The 24,297-nt window shown below is 43.6% G+C and overlaps 1 protein-coding gene across 1 annotated transcript in view; it reads left to right on the top strand.

Moving 5' to 3' along the window:
* Positions 1-834: 834 nt before the first annotated feature.
* SERINC5 (serine incorporator 5) overlaps positions 835-24,297 on the top strand; it is an 84,240-nt gene continuing 60,777 nt past the window's right edge. The window contains exon 1 of the mRNA XM_029215859.1: positions 835-976. Coding sequence (XP_029071692.1) covers positions 950-976 — 27 coding nt within the window. The 5' untranslated portion in view covers positions 835-949. The remainder of the gene's footprint in view (positions 977-24,297) is intronic.

The following is a 24,297-nucleotide window of genomic DNA, read 5'->3' as shown; positions in this document are numbered from 1 at the left end:
GAACCCTTTTTTAGTGGAGTTGGGCGAGAGGAAGCAGGGATGCAAACCAAGTCCCTGGGCCAGGATGCGCTCTTACGCGGGTGGTGGAGGAGAGATTAGAAAATAGATCAATATCCAGGGAAGCACAGAAAGGGTTTTCCCAGGATCCCCCAAGTGCCATGGTAACGTCAGGGCAGAACAGCCAAGCCCAGGGATTCGAAGCTTCGGCCGAGGGAACTTTCCCAAAAGTTGAGAAATTTTCTTGGCAGATGAGGGAGATAAAGGGATTTCTGGAACAGGGATCCCGTGGATAACCCAGTTTGGCGCGAGGCGCAGCACAGACCAGCACCCGGCCACCCCTATTGCGCCTGTGCAGTGCAGGACACTCAGAATCGCTCACTGAAGGCTCCAAGGTTTATTGGAGTAAGCAATCAGCTCTTCCACCACAGCCGGGGACTAGGGGCGCCGCGCTCTCCTGGGTCGGGGACCGAGCGCCGCCAGGCCGTCGTAGGAGCCCGGTAATACCTGGCCGGCGCGTTGGAGCACAGCCTTCGCAGTCCAGCACTGCACCGGGAAGTGATGACCACCGCCCACCGCCTGACGCCAGCGGAAGCGAGAGCCGGGAGCTGGCGGGCTCGGAGGCGGTGCGCCCGGGAAGGGGCGGGCACGGGGCGGGGCTGCGGGCGGCCGCCGCGGCTGGAGCGAGCGAGTGGGGCGGGGCCTGGGGTGGCGGGGCGGGGCCTGGGGTGGCGGGGCGGGGCCTGGGGTGGCGGGGCGGGGCCTGGGGTGGCGGGGCGGGGTTTGGCGGCAGTTGTTTTTACCAAGGCCTCAGTGCATCGCATTCAGCTGGGGCTACGCCGCGTGGAGGCGTGAGCGGGTTCGCAGAGGGACGCTCGAGGCCGGAGGGAGCCAGGAGGGCCAGAGGGAAGCTGGGAGCCGGCAAGCGCGCTGGTGGTGGTCGGCCGCCACGATGTCAGCGCAGTGCTGTGCGGGCCAGGTGAGTGGAGAGAGACAGGTCGGGAGACCGGGCCAGGAGCCGAGGCAACGGGGGCTTCTCTGGGTTCAGGTCCCAGCTCCGCCAACGAAAGTGGGGTGGGTGACCCTGCGCCGCCTGGGTGAGTGCTCCGGGCCTGAGCGCGGCGCTCGGCCTTCGGGGAAAACCGTGTGCCGCGGCGGGCGGGCCAGAGGGACACGGGGAAGCCCTAGAGGCTACCCCGAGGTCTTCCCGTTCGGCCTTAGGAACTTCGCTTAGGGCGGGGCGGGCAGGGTTCGGGCGGAGGATCCCGACTGTTTCAGGAGCGTGTCGCCTCCTCGCCAGGACAAAAGTGTGTGGTGCTCAGCTCCGTAGGCCACCTGGCTCTGCCAACCCGATGAACCCAGGAGAAGACGTAGGTTTGGGCAGCCACTCCTTTTCCATGCCCTGAACGGGTCGTACGTGGCCCAGACGAGTTGCGCTTGACATCTCGCCAGGCTCTGGAGCATTGGCTCTTTTTCTTCGAGAAAGTCTGGAAGACTGCTTTCCAAACCGCGGTGCTCAGGTCTGGGCGCTGGGAAGACTCAGCCCTGCTTCCTGAGTCTCCCGACCCAACCCTGGCTGGACCCAAACGCGGCTGACTGGGTAGAGCGCGAGCCTGAAGCCATCCCTCCTTTCAGCTGAACTTGCCCGAGCCTGTTTTGTAACTCTCGGCTGTTTAACTCATGAGATCTTAAAACACCTGTGTCCGCTTGGGATGGGCGTCTTCTACCGGTTAGTAGTGCAGCAGGGCAGAATTAGTAGTAGTTTTTAACCTTTAATGTTGATTTCACTCCTTCCTGCAGAGTTAGAAAAAAAAAGAAGTAGGTAAAGCCTTCCGCACGTCGCGCTCCCTCCTTCCTAGGCATGTTGATTATCGGCATTTCTGTACAGGTTTTAATGGTGCGTTTTCTCAAATGAGTCTAACTCCGGAGGGCATACCGGGCTGTTTTTGCTCCTTAATACATTCAGCCTTGCGACAATCAGAGGCCAGCCCGTAACTGATGCAGGGGTTAAGCTGTGGGTTTCTCTAACCCGCCGATTACACTGATAGATAATCCGTCCTCTTTCCAGTGGCCGTGTGAAGTTATCACTTGGTTTTTGAGGTCTAATACTGTACTTGGCATGCATTCAAGCTGGCCTTTGCAGAGATGAGGAAATTGAGGTTTTTAACTTGAGGTGAAATGCCTTGCCCTGAGTCAGGCAAGGCGACAGGAGGACATTTAATACCTTCTCAGGGCTTTGGAGACCAAAGTGGACAGGAAAAGGCTGTTTTCAGAATATTCCAAATCTCAACAAAGCTTTGCAAATCGTTCATTGTTGTTATTTTGAGATAGTTCTAATTTGATGTGACACTTCATTATATAGTGATTACGTTACAGATATTTCGGGGCACCTGTTCTCCAGTCCCTTGAAAGCCCCTTGAGGTTTTCTGTGGCTCCCAGCAGGTGATTTAGGGTTCTGAAAATTATTGCCAGTACTCAAGTGGGTCTTATAAAAGAATTATTGGTATGGTTGATATTTTGGCAGGGTTTCATGACTTGTTTCTTTTAAAGTGAGAACTTTTAAAAATTATTTATTTTTTGGCTGCGTTGGGTCTTCGTTGCTGCACACGGGCTTTCTCTAGTTGTGCGAGCGAGGCCTACTCTTCACTGAGGTGCGCGGGCTTCTCATTGCGGTGGCTTCTCTTGTTGTGAAGCGCAGGCTTCAGTAGTTGCAGCACGCGGGCTCAGTAGTTGTGGCGCACGGACTTAGTTGCTCTGCGGCATGTGGGATCTTCTCGGACCAGGGCTCGAACCCATGTCCCCTGCATTGGCAGGTGGATTCTTAACCACTGTGCCATCAGGGAAGTCCTTGTGACTTGTTTCTGAAATCCCCCTCTCAGGACTTTGGAAAGAACCAAATCCTGGCCGTTCATCACAGGAAAATTAACTTCTGCTTTCTAGGGACTGCTTGAGGCTTCACTGTGGTGGCTCTCAACACAGGGAGGGGGTGATGACGCTATAATTTCGTATGAATGGGGCTGTTAAGTTTGCATTAAAAAAACAATGCAGCACTGTCAGAAGATATCTAAGTCTGTGAATCCTTTGAAAAAAAATTTTGAGCACCTGTGCATTGTTTTTACCTACATCACTTATGACATCAGTGTACGGGTTTTTTGTTTTGTTTTTACCCCCGCACCAGCCAGTTCCCCAGCTCCCCAGATAGTAACTGGCTGTACGACAATTCAATTCTGACACTACCTGGAGTTAGTATCCCACAGGTTAGGGGTCCGCCCTCCTCCCCCTCCCCTCCCCCGCACACTCCAGCTGCCAATCCCAAGTCTTCTGGGCCTCCCACACCGGGGTGGAAGACCGAATAAATATTTCTGATCATATCACAATATCACAGCACCTCCTGTGTGCCAAGAGCTGGAGATATGGCAGTGAGCCAGGCAAACGTCATCTCTGCCCTCAGTGACTGGGGTGGGGCAGCATTTCATAAGCATGGAAGCAGCGAAACCAGTACCAGCAAGTGCTGGTACTGCCACAGGTCCTGGTGGCAGAGTGGCTTTGGGTAGGGTTGCTGGGGAAGTCTGTCTGAGAAGATGCCCTGGGAATTGAGACTGATAAAGGAGGAGAGGCACCCACGTCAGGGCCTGGGTAGGGAGTCTTCCAGGGTGTTGGAGGAACAGAAGTGGTCACCTTGGGTGCTGTGAAGACTTGACTCTCAGGGACTGGCATGGAGGGAGAGCAGTCAGAGCTGGCCACCCGGTGAATACTTTTTTTTTTTTTTTTTTTGCCGTACGCGGGCCTCTCACTGCTGTGGCCTCTCCCATTGTGGAGCACAGGCTCCGGACGCGCAGGCTCAGCGGCCATGGCTCACGGGCCCAGCCGCTCCGCGGCATGTGGGATCTTCCCGGACCGGGGCACAAATCCATATCCCCTGCATCGGCAGGCGGACTCTCAACCACTGCGCCACCAGGGAAGCTCCCCGGTGAATACTTTTAAGCTGCCTCCTCCTGCGTCTGAGCAGTGGTCTGGGCTTCCGCAGTGAGCCCGAATTCTTCTTGATGGAGCTTGAATCCTGGCAACCCGCTGTTGCCCTAGGCCAAAGAGGGGAGAGTGTGGTACCTTAATTTAGGGCGTCGTGGTGCTTACGGTGGGGCGTCATTGGCTTCTGGGCATATTGTAGAGGTAGAGCTGGACTTTTACATGGCTTAGAAGTGGGGTGTGGGAATGAGAGAGATTCGGTTTATGACCCGAGCAACTGGATAGGTGATAGTGCCTCACTGAGGTGAGGTAGGAGGCTTGAAGGGAGGAAGACATTTGGCAAGGAAAACCCATAGTTTTCTTCTGGCTCTGTTACATTTGAGATGCCTATTATAAATTAAATGGAGATGGCAAGTCATCGGTTGGATTTTTAAGTTGGGAGAAGTTTGAGGTTGGAGATAGAAATTTGGGGGACTTTAACTGATACTGTCAGGAACAATGTGTAACCCAGAAAAGAGCCTGGGCTTTGGACTCAGGTCTGGGTTTGAATTGGGAAATCTGGACACGGAGGGGTGGTGTGACTGTGCATGTCACTTACCCTCAATTAACCTCAGTTTTCCTCCGAGGTTGAATGGGGTTATTATGAGTATTACATGCGATAATGTCTCTAGTATAGGGTTTGGCACAGAGTAAGGAACCCCCAAAATCTTAGTGACCATTATCCACCTCTCCCTGGACAGTCTCCGGGTCATTTTATCTTTGCATTGACCCTGATATACTTAGCTTTTGCTTAGGCTGTTGGCTGATCGATGCTAATGGAAGCAGAGGTCACAGGACAGTGGTCAGTCGACACCTTCTGGGTACCCAGCACTGTGGTAAGGCCCCTGGGCATTGGGTGATTAACAAAGTGCATCCTTGCTCTCCTGGAACTTAAGGGCTAGTTGGGGATTGGAAGTGTGGGGGAATCTCGCTACAGAAAGTGACAGGACACCTTGTCAGAGGTGAAATGAGATGTGTAATTGGAAGATCTAGACACCCTGTCAAGGCAATTTGAGAGTAAGGCTTGGCAGGGTTTACTCCAGGCAAGTATAAGCATTAATGATAATAGTAACAATAGCTGAAGCTTATTTCATGCTCACAAGTGTGCTGTTTTTACCTACGTTATATCACTCATTCTCCACAGCAACCCTACAGGGTCGGGGAATGTTCTAATTGGCCTCCTTTTGCAGGTGAGGCAACTGAAGTGCAGAGAGATAAATTAACTTGACTGATATTTACATGGTGGTGGAGCCAGGCCTTCAACACTGGTCCACCTGACTCAAGTTGGAGCTCCTAACTGGGAAACTGTTATTCCTTATTATTCTAAATACAGTATGAATAAATCATGAGGAACTGTTGCCCATTGTTGTTGCTTATAATGGCCCTAAGGCAGCTTTGAATGCATAGCTGTGAGGCTGTCTTGGTAGATATTGGTGGTTGCCAGGAGTTACCAGTGGGTGGGGTTTAGCTTCTTCCTCACAGTCTAGTCCAGGTTATAAAGACAGCAAGTCTCAGACCAAATTCTGTCACTTGTGCGGGCATTTATTGGCAGGCAGGCACAAAAGTTACACAGCCTGATCTGCGGCTTCACAAAGTTCCAGCTCTTTGCCCTTCTTGGTGCACTGACACGCAACTTGCGTGTTCCCCTGAGGCAGATGTGACAACCTTCTAGAAGGAAGAACTTGACCAAGACTGCTGAAGCGCAGGACCTCATGGATGGATCAAGCCCACGGTACCACTCTCAGGCAGAACACTCCTTGTCCTTGTAGCCGGCTCATATAAGGGTGGGAATGCCTACGCCAGGGTGTTTCCAGCCCGATTGTATTACTTGATCCCTGAGATTTTCCCCAACGAAAGCAAATTTCTAATGTCTTTTATATTAATTGATTGACAAAGCCACAGAATGCCACCAGGGACTGTCCACTGTCAAAGATAAATAAAGCTGGACGTTAGTTAAAGCAATGAAAACAGATTTTGTTCAGTAACCACTTACTGACAGAAAGACCTGAGCTCCATCCTGATTAGCACAGATCACTGGGAGTTTTCAAGGGACGATGAGGGAATAGGGAGGAGTGAGTGGAGGCCCAAGTAGAGTTAGGGAAGTGAGACGTTCCAGAGTTTGTTTGGAGTATGGGTGATGAGGCCAGCTGGGTCTGATAGCTGGCAGGTTAGATTCTGTCCTTCCACCGAGACTAGGAGATAGACCCTATCCTTCCTGATTGATTACATTTCAAAGGAATGGCATTTAAGTCCTTGAGAAAGACACTCCAGACTTGTAGGAAATGTGTCCTATCTGTCCTTCTCCTCAGGGGCAGAGGAAGGATTCACAATTATTAGCCCTATTTAGTAAATGCTCTTAAGAAAGGGAGGTTAGGGACTTCCTTAGTGGTGCAGTGGTTAAGAATCTGCCTGCCAATGCAGGGGACACGGGTTTGAGCCCTGGTCTGGGAAAATCCTACATGCCACGGAGCAACTAAGCCCGTGCGCCACAACTACCGAGCCTGCTCTCTAGAGCCCGCGAGCCACAACTACTGAGCCTGCGCTCTAGAGCCCGCAAGCCACAACTACTGAAGCCCGCACGCCTAGAGTCCCTGCTCCGCAACAAGAGAAGCCACCGCAATGAGAAGCCCGCGCACTGCAACGAAGAGTAGCCCCTGCTCACCGCAACTAGAGAAAGCCTGCACGCAGCAATGAAGACCCAACGCAGCCAAAAATAAATAAATTAAAAAAAAAAAAAAAAAAGAGGTTAAGGCCTATCTTAGGTGCTGGCTAGAACAAACAGTAAATTTCTTTTTACAGCCCTGATCTTTTCCAGACAAGAACTCAAAAAGGCAAAAGGCAGCTAGGTCATCCCAGGGATGCAGCCTCAGGCTACTAGAAGCCTGTTAAAGTTTGGTCAAGTCCTTCGTGCAGGGGTTTGAGCAGAGTTGCTGTATATCGAGAGTTCTTGCAGTTTTCACCATGTCTCATCATTACGCTGGTTAACAAAGCCTGGGGTCATTGGTGTTAGAAGTAACTGAAGCCCACGCAGGAGGCTTTTAGAGGTTGGCTTTTGTTAAGTGTTAGCTGGAATGGGTCTTCCTCATTAGGGCATCTGATCACCTCTAGACTGTAGCTTAAAACACACACACACACACACAAAATCCATGAAGACTTCTTTAAAAAGTAAATTACATACCACATAAAAGTACTAATTTCCCTGAGATGTCCTTCCTTCTCTATAAAACCCAAATCTCTGCTTTTAAGGCCAAGCTCAGGAAGCATTTTCCTAAGAAGTGACCTTCCTCTTGCTTTAAGAGTTCTCAGAACTTGCACACAAAACCTGTCCACACCACCTAGTATGTGGTCATCTGATGCACTGGAGTTGTTTCCTGGTTACTGTGTGGGTGCATTTCCTCTCTCCTAGACAGAGCATGTACTGTGTGACCTAGCTGAACCCCCTGTTGTGTGCTTTTGGTTACAAAACTTTTTCCCTACAGCTCTTTGTTTATAGTGATTGGAAATGTTAGGTCCTCATTATATCACGTGTTGCTTCCACCCTTGGAAGGGATCTAGGCACAAAAGTTCATTCTTTGCATGACTGATGCTGTTTTGAACAGTTTGGGCCATTTGTGAAATACATATCACCCAGAGAGAACCGTATTTTGATATTTTATAACAGTCACTCACATTTAATATATATGATTTTACTTTGTGGAGTTGGGATTATGTTGTAGGTGCTATGTTTGATTCAACTCTGCTGAATTACAGGAGTTTTTCAAGTGCACCAGCCACTCATTTGCAGCCATGTTTTCTGGGCTTATACCCAGAAAGTAGTGCAGTCCTCTGCCTTCAAACATGGCAGTTTTTCCAGAGGTATTAAGTAAACGTAAATATGTGAAAGTCAGTTAATAGGCTTATGTGTTAATACGAGTGTGTGTGCGCGTGTTTCAATTCCCAAAAGACTAAAAATAATGAAGAAAATCCCAGCTACACATCCTTTAGATGCCATCGACAATAACCATTTTCAACATCATCTTTAACTTTGGTCTTTTTACAGTCACTTATGTGGATACCATCTGTCTAGATGGTGTTTTCTGTCTCTGTTTTCTTGCTCTATGAAGGTGCCCTTCTTTGTTTCAGTTGCATTAAATTTGAGTCCTGTGCTTATCACTAGTATTGGCAGTTTTGTTTTTCTATACGTTTTATAAAATTCGGGCAAGTTGCAGTAAAATGGCCACATCATTGCTCTACCATACTGACAAAGGTGGTGGTGATTCAGCTGACGGTGAACTGTTGCTGATACAGAAAGAGTGGTTTGGAGATGCGTCTGTGTAGTTAGCCAAGTTCACGTTGTTGGAAAGATAAGTTTGTCACTGACCTTGAACAATGAAGAGAGTGAAGGTTGCCGTTGTAGGTGGAGAGTCGGCATGAAGGTTGCTCATTCAGATTTGTTTTCTTGGGTGGCTTTAGAGCTGACCTGGGCAGGCTGGCAAAATAGCTTTGGGCTGCGGCAGGACTGAGTGGCATTGCTTTACTGGGAGGGCCCATCTGTAGGGAGTAGAGGGCAGCCTCTGATTCATCTCTCTGCTAATGAGATAAAAGGTAACACCCCCTTGCCCACTGCTTGCTTCCCACCCCCGTTTTCTCTATGAATATCGCCTGTCAGTTTCCCAGAGATATTGAATATCTGAGAGTGAGTTAACTGTGAGACTCAGAAGCTTACTTTTCAGTTTCCCAGGTGTTTTAATGTAAATCGCCTTTTAGAAGCCTTTAGAAAGGACAGAGCAATAACGAGGGCATTGTCTACTTGTATTCAGAGCAGGAGAGCAGTATGTGGCCTGTTCACCTATGATAATTTAACATTAAAAAGGAAGTCCTAGTGTAACATGGTGTGTCTGCAGAACTAGCCATTGGACACAAATTCCATTTTACCCTTTGACTAAAGTGCTTTCTGTATCTTTAATTATAATGGTAATTATAGATAAAGATCTTGTGTACTTTCAGTGTCCTGAGTCAACTGGCATTGTTAGTGAATTGTCATTACATACTGCTGTTGTTAGTTGAATTTGCGATTGCGATGGGATGCTGAGAGCAAGCATCCAATGGATCAAGTTACTCATCTAGACCACCTTGATTGTCCCTAACGATCAGGTTTTTCAAGTAGTTCAAAGTGAACCTTTGCAACCCTTGTTAAAATGAATTTTAAACATTTCCAGGGGGGACATCCTCTTATTTTCTAGCTTGTGTATTAATGATATTTTAGAAGATTTTAGAACGTAATCTGGGAGTCAGTGTAGTGTGTGTGGGTAGGAAATTCAAACAATGGGTTTGTTTGATTACATTAAAACATCTGTTTGAATTTTTGAAGGAAATAGGACTTTACTTTTGGCTTTTCTTCTGTAGTTTGCCTTGTGAGATTAAAGTTGAGCTGATGTTTAAGGAAAGCAGCTGTTATGGAAAAACTTAGGGTGGGTTCTTATCACAGAATAAATTTTGAAACAATTTTGGTTTGAAGTAAGGTTACAAAATATAGTGACTAGACAGCATTTTCCCCCTCATGAAAACTGTCTAGTCTAAACAAAAGTAGGAAAAACACACACAACCGCTTAAATCTTATTTAGGCAGAGATAACTAGGAGAGATGGAAAATCAGGCTAATGTTTGTTTAAATATCGTTTTTTATAAACTAGCCAGTTGCTCTTTGAAACAAAGCTCATGAGGTCTTTACGGGATTTTTTTCCAGTGTTCTGTTTCTTGCATTGTATCTCAGTAATTTAACTGAGGGCTGAGTTGCCTAATGCTATGATCCTTAGCCCAGGTTGGGCTATTTGTGTGGTGATTGATGAGGCAGATCGTGGAATCAGAGAAACTTTTGGAAGAGGCTTTAAAAGGCATCCCTTTTAATTCCCCATCTGAAGCTGAGACGTCTTGTAAAATTGCCCCTACTAAGTGTACCTCTGGTGTGTTTGAGCCTCTCCAGTGTTGGGGAGCTCACTGCCGTTCCCAGTTTTTAAGTTTTCTGAGCCTTGGTTTCTTTGTTCATCAAACGGGGGAAATTTGTGTCTTGCCTCCCTTATATGATTGTTGAAAGGGATGAAAACAAGACAATATTAAGACTCTTTGTTATCTGTATGTTGGTGATGCAGGTGTGTCAGGGTTCAATGCAGGAAACTGAGACCGCTCTGGGTATTTTAAGCCGAACGATTTAATGTAGGGAATTAACTGTTGAAGAAATGAAAGAGCTAGAGGAGCAAGAGTCAGGGGGCCGCCTTTGAACTCTTGGATTTAAGGGCACACCACTCCAGCAGTAATCCAGAAGTCTGAAAGCCCAGGCTGCTGCCCCCCGCCTCTTGACACCCACACAGCTGGCGGCTTAACATGGGAGCCCCAAGTCTGGCCATTGTCCTAGGACCTTGCTGGGAAGCAGACACTGCAGCAGGAGGATGGCCCCCACCTTGTTTTCACCTGTTGCTAATTGTCAGGTCCCTAACAGCAAAGGAGTCTGAGAAATGTGGTTACATTTTCCAGGTTCTTCAGTACTGGAAGACCCATAGAAGAAGGTGGGAATGTAGGCTGAATGAGAGAACTATCCCTGTGGAGCACAAGCTAGGAGGAACTAGTGTAATAACCCTAGTGAGTGCTGTACTTCCTGCCCATCGTGGCTTGACTAAATGACAGCCTCACAAGTAAGGCCAGAATGTTGAGGGGGTTGACTTAAAGGGAGGAAGATGGAAATACGTTATGGTGCAAACTGGTTTTCCTCTCCTAGTCTCTTCGCTGCCTGCTCCTTTTTCCATACTACCAGCAGGTTGATCCTTCTACCAAAGTATAGTCCTAATCATGTCATCCCCTGCCTGATTTTTCAACACCATTGGGGTTAACATAGTGGATTTTCTAAATGCAAGTCTTTTGTAGGAATCTGTTTGTGGTCTGTATCGAGATAACTTATATTCTAAAAAAAAAATGTGCTTAATACGTCTCTTCAGTCATTCCTGATATTAGTAATTTGTGTTCTTTATTCTTTTTTTAATGACTCTAGGAGTTTATCAATCTGATTAATCTTGTGAAAGAAACAATTTTTTATTTAGTTATTCTCTATTTCATTGATTTCTGCTCTTTTTCCCCTTTTTTATTTACTTAATCTATTATTATTTATTTTAAATTATTTTATGGATTTTTTTAAAGGTAGAAACGTAAACCCTTATTTTTTTTTTTTTTATTTTTTCGCGGCATGCGGGCCTCTCATTGCTGCGTCCCCTCCCGCCGTGGAGCACAGGCTCCGTAAGCGCAGGCCCAGCGGCCACGGCTCACGGGCCCAGTCGCTCCGCGGCACGTGGGATCCTCCCAGACCGGGGCACGAACCCGCGTACCCTGCACCGGCAGGCGGACTCTCAACCACTGTGCCACCAGGGAAGCCCCGTAAACCCTTATTTTAAATCTTTTCTTTCCTCTCAAGGGAATATTTAAAATCATTTTACATCCCACACATTTTGATATGCTTTGTTTTCATTATCATTCAATTCAAAATTTTTTCTAATTTCCCTTGTGATTTCTTCTTTGACCTGTTGGTTATTTAGAAGCGTGTTGTTATTTTCCAAGTATTTGAGGATTTTCCAGGCGTATTTTTGCTATTGATTTCTAGTTTATGCTTGTGGTGATAAGAGAACATATTCTGTATATATGCATTTCTTTTTGATGGCTCAGAAAATGATACATTTTGATGAATGTTCCATGTGCTCTTGGAAAGAACATGTTTTCTACAGTTATTGGGTAGTTACTGTGCCCATTGTGGCTTGACCAAATGACAGCCTTACAAGTAAGGCCAGAGTGTTGAGGGGGTTGACTTAAAGGCAGGAAGATGGAAATGCGTATCGTGTAAACTGGTTTTCCTCTCCTAGTCTCTTTGCTGCCTGCTCATTTTTCCATACTACCAGCAGGTTGGGTATAGCGTTCAAGTTGGTTGCTAGTGTTGTGCAAATCTTCTCTATCTTTACTGATAGAGGGGTCTAATTCTGTCAATTACTGGGAGAAGGGTGTTAAATTTTTCAAATATGATTGTGTTTTTGTCTCTTTCTGCCACTAGTTATGTCAGTTTTTGTTTAGTATATTTTCAAGTAGAATTTTTTTTTTTTTTTTTGCGGTACACTGGACTCTCACCGCTGTTGCCTCTCTGGTTGTAGAGCACAGGCTCTGGACGCGCAGGCCCAGCGGCCATGGCTCACGGGCCCAGCCACTCCATGGCATGTGGGATCCTCCCAGACCAGGGCATGAACCCGTGTCCCCTGCATCAGCAGGTGGACTCTCAACCACTGTGCCACCAGGGAAGCCCCTGTTTAGTATATTTTGAAGCTCTATTATGTATACACACATTTGGGATTGTTATGTCTCCTTAATGAATTGATCGTTTTATAAAATGATCCTTTTTATCTCTGGTAATGCTCTTTGTCTTCATGTCTTTGTCTGATGGCCATACTACCCTTTTAGCTTTCAACTCATCTGTGTCTTAGATTTAAAAATGCTCTTATAAACAACATGTAGTTGGGATGTGCTTTTTGATCCCTTCTGACAGTCTCTGCCTTTTAATTGGATGTTTAGATCATTTACATTTAATGTAATTATTCATGCTTGAACTTCAGGCTGTATATTGTTGGTCATTTCCTCGTCTGTTCTTTGTTCTTTCTTACCTTTTTTTGGGAGGAGGGGTAGGATGGGCATTAATTAAATGTTTTTCAGTATTCTATCTTCTTTATTACCTTTTTATTCCTTAAAATTTTGTAAAGATTATAGTATGTATTATAGCATCTTGAAGAAAGGATAAGAGTGGGTCAGTTTACTAGACTCTTTTTAGCAAATGACAAGTAACAAACAGTAATTTCTGCTTTATAAAAATAATATATAGTTACCATAGAAAATTTGGGAAATGCAGAAAAGTATAAAGAAGAAAATGAATATCATTTATAATCCTAGAGAGAACAAACCCTTGTTAGACTTGGAATTCTCTGGCAGTCCAGTGGTTAGGACTCTGCACTCTTGCTGCTGATGGCCTGGGTTCAGTCCTTGGTCAGGGAACTAAAAATCCCACAAGCCATGCGGAATGAATGAATAAATAAATAAATGAATGAATATTAGATCATGCTTTATGTACTGTTTTATATCCTAGCTACTTTCACACAACATTATGGACATTTCCACATATCATAAGAATGAGAACAGTTTAATGGCAGTATCACATTTAATTGATGACATGGACATTTATTTCACTATTTACCCTTTATTAAATGTTTAGTACATTAAAAAAAAACAAAAAACTTAAGTAACTCTTATGTAATCTTTCTTTAGTCCCATGCCCCTTTAGGTTAGAGCTCTGGAAATAGTCCTTCTGTAACACAACATGAATATGCGTTCCTAAAAATCACACTATGCAAAATGGAACAGCAAAAACCACAGGCCTTGTGGGGAAAATGGGGTTGGAGCGCAGCATTGAAAGTTTTGTCAGTGACGCGCGCGCACACACACACACACACACACACACACAAGGGAACCTGGTAAAAATGATATTACAGTTCTACAAATGTTAAATGGTTAAGAGATACGTAATACTACGAAAATTTGGCACTTGATCTTGAAAAAGACCTGAAATTTGCTTGTGGAAGCGGGTGTCAGAAAAGTTGCAGCTGTGAGTTGTTGTGAAGTGGTGGATGGAGGGTTATCTGAAATTGGATGGAAAGTTGTTAACACCAGATGTGCTTTTGAGTGACTCATAATGCAGGTGGAGTGGAGGAGTGTGTGTTTCATATGTTCTATGTAGCTCAGTTCAGCTGGGCACAGTGTTCTGCCTTCAGTATATGTTTCTCACAGACAAAACTGCACGTCCTGTTTTGCTCATATTGTCCCCTAACATGGTAGGGGAGGAAAAAGTTTTCCTTGACCCTTTTAGGGTCTCTGGCTGGATCTGAAAATTAAACTGACGAAGATTAACAGGAGAAAAACATACACATTCATGTAACACAAGTTTTATGTGACCTGGGAGCCCTCATAAGGAAATGAAGAACCAAGAAATAGTGAAACCTACTTTTATATTAGATTGAACAAAGAGAGGCAGTTGTGGAAAAATGACTAAATTATGTGGGGAGGTGAAAGGAAGATAAAAATTATTTTAATAAGGTCTCTTTGTGTAGAATTCTCTCCATCTCAGCTTCTTGTCCTTGTTAAGAATGTCTTCCTTCTGGTACAGGGAGGGCACCTCTCACGTGGGAATGTCATCTTCTGCTTTCAGGAAGAAACATGAAGGTCGGAGTGCCCTTCTTGCACCTGCTGTTTCTCGGTGCCTTAACTCAAAATAATCAATATGCCAAAGTGGCGTATCCTGGGGTGAGATGCTCTAAACTCCTTCCATTATCAATCCTGTTGGAACAAACTTGTATTTTCAGAGCAAGTATAGCAGAACCAACTATAAAATGCATATGTCAGAAGCCCTGGACCTTCAGAAAGTTGCAAACCTTCAGAAAGGCCAACCAATTCGTATGCCTGTTAGCTGCGTGAGGGAGGAGCTGGGCCCGCTGCTTCTCTTTGGACCAACTCCCAGAAAGTTGGTACTGGAAGTGGCTGGAAGGGTCTTCTGCTCCTCCCACCCAGTTGTGCTCAGATTTCTTGTACTATAGTAAGTGAACAACTTCAGAGATAGGAACTCTTCCTATCTTTGGAAACAGCTCTACTTCATTTTAGGGAGCTCTGGTTGAATTCCTCTTCCTGCCAGCCTCCCCAAGCTGAAATGACTTGCTGTCCCAGAACTTGGAGAGAGTTGCAGTGGTTTTGTAGAATAGAAGAGGCAGCACTGAAGGTGGGAATGGGCTCTGGCTCCTGGGGAATAGAGGACCACAGTTGGGTTGACGCAGCTCTCCTGGTTATGAAAATCCTGTCTATCCAAACCTTAAACTGAAAATTGAGACATGCTGACAGAGGGGAATTGTACCTCTGGGTATGAGAAGTTTCAGTCGGAAGCCAAATTATTGGAACTTCTAGCACTCCCAAATAGTTTTTAAGGATAATGGTCAGGCAGTTTGAAATTAGAACCATCATGGGAAGTTTTTGGTTGGCAGCAAGCCAGAGAAAGTCTCACTGCTGGCCATGAGATTTCTGATGTGAGTGATGCCTGTCACTCCTTTGGTGGGTTACCATTCTCAGGTACCTTATGGACTGTGAGAATCTGGTTAGTTACACCGTCATCTTCTGGAGCTAGATGAATCCTTAAGGGAGTGGCATGTCCACCCTCTCGTGTTATTGAAGAAGAGACAGGCCCGCAGAGCTCAGGCCCTCTTCCAGGTTCACACAGCTAATCAGCATGCAGCAGGGACTGCCACCCTGGCCTGCTACCCTGGCCTTTGGTGTGCCCCCATGGCCTGTACACAGTGGACATTTGGTAAATGACAAGAGAGAGAATGGGTGAGTGTTGGGCTTTTTCTGAAGACATCTGCAGTTCAACAGAGAGCTCATGGCTGCAGATTTTAAGCATAATCTTATGGTTGAAATCTCACATTGGTTTTTTTCCACTGTATTTTGCTGCAGTAAAATCAGTTTAAACCTTTTGTCCTCTCTCTTCTCTTAAACTCCCAAGCAGTTGTTTGAATTTCTTTTTTCCAGGAAGTTCTGCTTCATCTGTGGATCATGGGCTTTAGCAGAAAGCAGTTTTTTAGAACGTGCTTTTTTATTTCTTACCAAGCCGTGTAGTTTGTGAAAGTTGCAGGTTGCTGAGTAAGGGGTATTAGGCCATTTAGATTGAGCTGGTTAACCAATGAGGCGCTCTATGCAAATTGTTATACCCAGCAGTGGCTTCTGGCTGCAGGCTTTGAAAAGCATGAAGCAGTAAATTATTTCCTTATGATGGGGGGGGAGAGGGATGAGAGTTGTCATGGGATTGTATTTTCTTGGAAGCTAGAGGTGCAGCAGAGCTGAGTCTCTGACTTTATTTTCCTGCTGTGACATGGCAGAAAGAAAGCAGGGCACAGAGCGCTGGAAGAGGCTGATGCTCATCCCATTTCCCTTTCATTGTGAGTCTGACCTGACTGAATTCCCAGATTTTAGAGAGATGCCCCTCTTCTCCTCCACTCAGCACTGTGCTTCCATTCCCCCTTCCCGATCTTTCTAAGACTCTGAGAGTAATAAAAATGCTTGAGGTACTAAGAGAAAGTAGGGAGGGAGCTCCTGATCAAAAAAAAAAAAGTATTCTATAGGGCTTTTATTAGAAGAGTTAAAGAAAAAGCTATAACTAATTGAGTTGTGGCATTTGGGAGGAATGTTCTTTAACTAGTGGGTCCCCGGGGCAGTGCTGTTGGAATTTTGGGTGAAGCAGTTCTTTCTCTTGAGGGAGTCCTGAGCTGGTATTTAGTATGCTTGATAACATTAAGATTTAGTGCCTAAGCTAAGCCAGTTAGATATCAGTAGCACTCACCAGCCTTTGTGAAAACAGTCTCCACCTTTATAAGCAACAACCCACAAGGCCACAGAGGGAGGATGGTGCTGCCCAGATAAGAACCACTTGGTGGTTTGGCCTTGATAATTTTTCCATGGAGTTTAGAACTGCAAAATGGACTGAATCCTACTTCCAGTAGTACATACAGAAATGAAAAAGGACACAGATAAGCAAGGTAGATGATTCTACCGCAGCACCACCTTGACTTATATAACATGCATTCAAAACTTGACATACAGACAGCAGGTTGTATTTTGGATGTAGTTTACTTTAAATGTTGCTCAGAAGTGTCATATTAAGATTGAGTGCTTAAGCTAAGCTAGTTAGATAAAGTTATGTGTTTGATAGGAGAAGGAAAAGCATACTTTAAGGTGAGAGAGTTCATTTAGATGTATTTCCGGTATGCATTTTGTAAGCTTTTTTTGTGGGTAGTCCAGAGACAGTACAGTTGAATAATTAAGAGCCAATTCTGGTGACAAGAAGCCTGAGTCCAGAGAGACAGGAAACTGAGATTATCAGCTTGGTTGCGCCGTTGATAAGGGTGTGTGGTATGATTTATTATTATCTGCATTACCCACAAGTTACATATGTAAATGCAGGCTTTTCTTGACTAAAGTGTACTGAAGTGAATAGAACTAGAAAAAAAAAGTGTGCCACCCATAAAAGTGGGTGCCAAGATTATAGTTAAGCTGTCAGATCAGTCTTTGTCAGGGTGCTGCTGCTGGCTGTGGGTTACTAGGAAGTATTGAAAGGGCTGTTTTTGATACAAGAAAATTGTTAGAGGAATGGGAGCCTCCAGTACTGAGAATCAGCCATTTCCAATGTGCAGTCTCTTAAGAAAACTCAATGTTGAAAGATCCATGAAATACTTAATGTAAACTTTACAAAGCATTTTATAGCTGACCAATAATTTAAGAATCACATGGAACAATTTCAGCTCCAAAGTGCTGGGAATTTGCCCTTGGGGACACTTTATTCCTGTTTAAATTAACAGGTGTTCAAAAAAACCTCATAGTTTTATTTTTATCCTCAAAGTGAGTTGGAGCAATGCCCAAGCATTTACTTCTCTCTTGAGCAGAAATGTCCAGCCTTTTAAAATTATTATTTTAGGTTTCCTCTTTTTTCTTTTTTTGGATACTTCCTTATTTGTCTTATAAAAATGACTATATTAGGTTTTTTTAATTAAAGAAATTCTTTATAAAATTTTAAAAGTTAGTTTTGAGATATAGTTCACATACCATATAGCTCATCCATTTATTTATTTTTAAAAATATTTATTTATTTGGCTGCGCTGGGTCTTAGTTGCGGTGTGCAGGATCTTTTAGTTGTGGGGTGCTGACTCTTAGTTGCGGCATGTGGGATCTAGTTCCCTGACAAGGGATCGAACCCGGGTCCCCTTCATTGGGAGCCCAGAGTCTTAACCACTGGACCACCAGGGAGGTCCCTAGCTCATCCATTTAAAGTGTAAAAATTCAGTGGTTTTTAGTATATTCACAAAGTTGTACAACCATCACTACAGTCTAATATTAGGACATTTTTATCACCTCTGTGACCATTAGCAGTTGTTCCCAGTTTCTCCCCAGACTTCCTCGGATCCCTGACAACTGTTAATTTACTTTCTGACTCTATGGATTTGCCTATTCTGAACATTGCATGTGAATGGAATTGTACAATATGTGGATTTTATGACTGACTTCTTTCACTTCTTTCTTTTCAAGGTTCATCCATGTTGTAGTACGTGTCAGTACTTCATTCCTTTTTATGCCGTATACCACATTTAACTCATCCATTTTTCAGTCGATGGTTGTTTAGGTTGTTTCCACTTTATGGCTGTTTTAAATAAGTCATTTTCCAAAGAGGCTGCTGCATCTTATATTCCTACCAGCAGTGTACGTGGGTTCTAATTTATCCATATCCTCACCAATGCTTATTATTGTCTGTTTTTTCTTTTTTTTAAATTATATCCACCCTAGTTTGTGAAGTATCTCATTTTGGTTTTGATTTGCATTTTCCTAATAACTAATGATGTTGAGCATCTTTTCAGGTGCTTATTGTCTATTCATATCTTCTTTGGAGAAATGTCTGTTCAGATCCTTTGCTCATTTCTAAGTTGGGTTGTTTTTTCAAAATTGAATATTAAGAGTTCTTTTTATATTCTAGATACCAGCTCTGTAAGATATGTGATTTGCAAATGTTTTCTCATTCTGTGAGTTATCTTTTCATTTTCTTGATGGCCTCATTTGCAACATAAAATTTTTAAAATTTTGATGTAGTCCAATGTATCAATTTTTTCTTTCCTGGCTTGTGCTATATCTTGTGTCTAAAAAATGCTTTGTCCAACCCAAGGTCATGAAGATTTAGTCCTGTGTTTTCTTCTAAGAGTTTCATAGTTTTAGCTCATACGTTTAGGTCTTTGGTCCATTTTTTGAGTTAATTTTTGTGTATGGTATAAGGAATGGGTCCAGCTTTATTCTTTTGCATTTGGGTATCTATCAATAGCTCTAGCACTGTTTATTGAAAATACTGTTTTTTTTCTCCAGTGCATTAACTTGGCCCACTTGTCAGAAATTAATTGACCATAAATGTTAGTGTTTATTTCTGGGCTCTCAGTTCTATTAATTTTTAAAAATTGATCCTACATTGGAGGAATTACCATCTGGGATTTAGACACAGTGGGACTGTTGGTCAGTGAGCTGGAGGTTGCAGTTTGGGGACTTGTGACCAGTCAGTCTTAGGTGGTTGGCTCATTTCTTCGTGTGGTCATGAGATTAAATATTTTCAGATTTCTAACTGTAGGTTACACAGGGCTGTGGTAGATGTTGGGAGGCATGAAAGATGGTTTTGTTTATACAAATCACAGAGTATAAATACGGTGTCAGTGGAAACTGGAGTCGTCCCTGTATCACTGTTAAACTGTGCTTCTGAGTCATGGAGTTGTCAGGGCTAAAGTACGCCTCCTTGCTGTATGTAGCGCTAGCCAGCTCCTTATGTAATATTTTCATTTATTAAGCAATAACTTCATTAGAAAATGAATTTTGATTGGATTTTCTAAAGCAGTTATTGTTTTTCGAAGGTGCTAATCCCTCTTTCCTTTTTTCTTTTCCACATTTAGTTTGGTGAGGCAGTTAAGAATGCTGACTTTAAATCACACCTGGGTTTGGGCCCTGTCCTCACCCTTAATGAGCTGTGACCTTGGGCAACTTATCTCCTTGAGCCCAAGTTTCTCATTGCCGCAGTGGGGATAATAACAAAAGTAAGTATCTTACAGGTTGGAAGAAACTATCCACACGTAAGAGTCCATCCTAGCATTTGGGAGTGAGTGCTGCAGAAATGGGAGCCGTTGCCTTTGTTGTTGTTGTTTGTTTACATAGTTACAAAACACCCCCCTCCCACCCCCCAACAAAATCCTTTTGGAAAAAGTCGGCAAACAGAAATGCAAAGGGGAATAACTTTTTGGTTAGATGTGAGGTTTGGGTGATGGGGCTGAGGATGCTGAAGCTGCACATCGCTGGAGCAGGTGGAGCTGCCAGGAAGAAGGGAGCCCGTAGGTTCCTTGTCCTTTGGGAACAAGCTTCCACAGGTTCCTTGTCCCCTTGTTCCTTGTGCCGTGGGAAGAGAGCTGGCAGCCGGGTAAATCTCCCTAAGCGTCAGCTCCAGCTTTGCGTCTGAGGAAATGAGATGCTAGCTACTTTGGAGCTACTGGGTTCAGACCCCAGCCCTGTAAGCCTCTCAGCTTCTTTTTTGAGGGCGCTGAGAATAATATTGGTAACTAACATTGTTGTTCTAAGTGCTTTACTACATTTTCTGTCCTAACAATCCTATGATGTTGGAACTACTATTACCTCTATTTTGTAGATGAGGTGATTGAGGTGCAGAGCTGATAAGTAACCTTGTATTGATGGGATGAGCATTTAATACAAGCTAATGTTGAACACTTACTATGTGCCAGGCACGTGGGCTGAGCACTTTACATGGCTGATCTCATGTCCTCCTTAAAGATGTCATCATTATCGCCTTGTTACGGGGGAACAAGTCTGTTTGCATTGCTCCACTGGCCAAGGGTTTCCTACCTACAAAGGAGCAAGTTTCTGTTGTTTGTTTACTTTTACTCTTGCCTAGTGTTGTCTTAAACTGTGAATGTTTAATGTAGGTGACTTCAAATTCTTGTTTGTTTATATTGATCACTTTTCAGTTATTTGATAACTTCAGAGGTTGGTTGAAAAACTATTTTGTTTTATGCAGTCTCTGAAGAGACGATCCCAAGAAGTTAAATTAAAAAAAGAAGTTTCTATGTGATATTTTGAGGGAAAGGGAGTCTTCTGAACTTACCATGAAATTTACTTTAAGCCTAAATGTAATCTTTGTTTTCTGTCTTTTGCTTAAGTATCTTGTTGTTGTATAATTCGTTTGGAAGAGTTCAGAATGATCTTTTCATTTCTATTAGAAAGCGTGGGAGGTGTTCTCATGTTAGCAATGGGAAAAATGTGAATCATGGGACAGTTTAGAAATGGATATTTTGTGCAGTATCATAATGATTGAGAATGTAGGCAACCTGAATTTTTTTTCCTTAACGTAATAGTTGAAAGAAGAAGGCGAATGATAAAAGGAGATTTGGATTGTAGTTCAGATTTTAGGCTTGCTGCAAAGTGCCAAACTCAGTTTCACTCTATTTTATGCTTAGTGTCTGTTTTTAAAGCTGGAGTCCAAAATAATTGCTAGAAACTTTTAAACATCATCCCTCTCTGTAGACTATAATTTTATCCTGAGTGTATGCCAGTAACTCTTGATGGCTGCTCCATCCTAGAGATGGCACCATAAAGGTTTGGGTTTGAGTGTTAGGACCTGGCTGACTGAGTTCACATCTCAGGACCTTAGGAAAGTTGCCTCACTTCTGTCCACATCAGTTTTCTCGTTTGTGAAGAAAATGGAATCGACATTCTTTTTTCCTTTTTCTCTCTTTTCTCCTTTCCTCTGCTTCTTGTTTTGTCTTTATATCACTCTTTCAAAGTCAGCATAACTTACAAATTTTTTCTCTGATTCTAAAAGTGGTACCTTTTCCTGCCAAAAAGTTAAGTAATACTTTCTCATTTGTGAAAAGATGGCAAAAATACCAGTGAAAAACTGGTAAATCGTTATCTGCCTCACAGGATTGTGAGGATGAAATGAAACTATGTTAGGAATTTAGGGCCCTACCTGGCACCTAGAGAACACACAATACAATTTTCTATTATTAAAAAAATTATTATTACTACTGCTACCACAACTTATAAGAATAAACACTGCCAAATATCTTTCAGAATGATACTTGATGCTGAAGGCCTTGGCTATATTATACTACAGCAAGCCTTTGGAATGGTGCTGAGTGAGGGCCAGTGAGAACAATGCATATCTAATGGGCCCTTCGGACTGCCTCAGGTCTTGTGTGCATTTAGGTGCTTTTGGGTCTTTCTTGATTTTATGTTTCTGTATGGGGGCAGGTGGAGGAGGCTTTAAAACAGTGTACTCCAGGTCTCCTGGGGATGTGGTAATGTAACAACAGTTTTCGAAATCCTGATGGGCTTTGCAATCAGAGATTGAGGTTTCCTTATCTGTAAAATGGGGATTGTGATACTTAAATCATAGGGCTCTTCTGAAGATTAAATCAGGGAATTCCCTGGCGGTGCAGTGGTTAGGACTCCGCTTCCACTGCAGGGGGCACGGGTTCAATCCCTGGTTAGGGAACTAAGATCCCGCATGCCTTGCGGCCAAAAAAAAAGATTAAATCAAAGAATGTCTTGAAAAACACCTTAGTGTAGTACCTTGATACAGAGGAAGTGTTTAAGAAATGGTAGGTAACTATTATTTATAATGAGTACTGGGTAGAAGGATCTCCCTGGTTGCTTAAGACACTCCCAGTCTTTTTTTTTTTTTTTAAGACATTCCCAGCTTTAATTTTCAGTGTTTTGATGGCAGAACAGCATATAATTCTTTGGATTGCTTTTTTTGAATTTTATGTCATTTTTTTTAACACCTTTATTAGAGTATAATTGCTTTGCAATGGTGTGTTAGTTTCTGCTTTATAACATAACAAAGTGAATCAGCTATACATATACATATATCCCCGTATCTCCTCCTTCTTGCGTCTCCCTCCCACCTTCCCTGTCCCACCCCTCTAAGTGGTCACAAAGCACCGAGCTGATCTCCCTGTGCTATGCAGCTGCTTCCCACTAGCTATCTATTTTACATTTGGTAGTGTATATAAGTCCATGCCACTCTCTCACTTCGTCCCAGCTTACCCATCCCCTTCCCCCTATCCTCAAGTCCATTCTCTACATCTGTGTCTTTATTCTTGTCCTGCCCCTAGGTTCTTCAGAACATTTTTTTTTTTTTTTAGATTCCATATATACGTGTTAGCATACGGTATGTATTTTTCTCTTTCTGACTTCATTCTGTATGACAGTCTCTAGGTCAATCCACCTCACTACAAATAATTCAATTTCGTTTCTTTTTATGGCTGAGTAATATTCCATTGTATATATGTGCCACATCTTCTTTATCCATTCATCTGTCGATGGACACTTAGGTTGCTTCCATGTCCTGGCTATTGTAAATAGAGCTGCAGTGAACATTGTGGTACATGACTCTTTTTGAATTATAGTTTTCTCAGGGTATATGCCCAGTAGTGGGATTGCTGGGTCATATGGTAGTTCTATTTTTAGTTTTTTAAGGAACCTCCATACTGTTCTCCATAGTGGCTGTATCAATTTACATTCCCAGCAACAGTGCAGGAGGGTTCCCTTTTCTCCACACCCTCTCCAGCATTTATTGTTTGTAGATATTTTGATGATGGCCATTCTGACTGGTGTCGTGTCCCCTGCATTGGCAGGCAGGTTCTCAACCACTGCGCCACCAGGGAAGCCCCCTCATTTAGTTTTGATTTGCATTTCTCTAATAATTAGTGATGTTGAGCATTCTTTCATGTGTCTGTTGGCAATCTGTATGTCTTCTTTGGAGAAATGTCTGTTTAGGTCTTCTGCTCACTTTTGGATCGGGTTGTTTGTTTTTTTGATATTGAGCTGCATGAGCTGCTTACGGTATTTCTTCCCTTCTGATATTCTTTGATTTTGCCAAGGTTGTCTTGTTTTTTTAATGTACCCCAAGAGAATGAATTTTTCTTTTTTTTTTGTTTTTTTTTCTCACCGTACTGCGCGGCGTGCGGGATTTTAGTTTCGCGACCAGGGGCCAAACCTGTGCCCCCTGCAGTGGAAGCGTGGAGGCCTAACCACTGGACTGCCAAGGAATTCCTAGAATGAATTTTAGAAATAAAATAGACAGCTAGATAGCAAGTCATAGCGTATGTGGAAGGTAGCAAATTAAATGGGCTTTGTACTTTTTTCCGGGTCGGAAGACTTCTACTCTTTTATTCTTAACTGATTAAAATTTTGCATAATTTTCTTTTAATTAAAAGAACTTGTTATGAAATTCATCCTAATGTTGAAAACCTGGAAAAATCGGGACAAGGTAAAGAACACAAAGATGATTTAAAAATCACAGCTCTGGTTAATATTTTAGTGTGTTTACTCTGTCTTTTCCCAGGGATGTGTCCATGAGCATTTTCCCATATTAAATTATTTAACGACATCTTTTTCAGGGACCGCATACTTGTCTGTCGCAATCCCCTTTTCTTGTCATATTGAAGCAGTGTTTGATCCCCCTGGAAACGTGCGTTTCCTATTTGCCATCCCTGAAGAGTCCTCCTGAGTGGAGAGCTCGGGAACTTCCTGTGAGGGGTGTGAAATGTCTTCCTTAAACACACACCCGCACCTGCCATTGGCTTGTTCCAGATCCGTGGAAGAGGAGGCCCTG

This window comes from Monodon monoceros, unplaced genomic scaffold (genome assembly GCF_005190385.1).
Source record: "Monodon monoceros isolate NGI ecotype Baffin Bay Population unplaced genomic scaffold, NGI_Narwhal_1 Super_Scaffold_12, whole genome shotgun sequence".
NCBI classification, from domain to species: Eukaryota; Metazoa; Chordata; class Mammalia; order Artiodactyla; family Monodontidae; genus Monodon; species Monodon monoceros.
The sequence above is the reverse complement of the archived record's forward strand: the minus strand, read 5'-3'. Positions and strand labels throughout refer to the sequence as shown.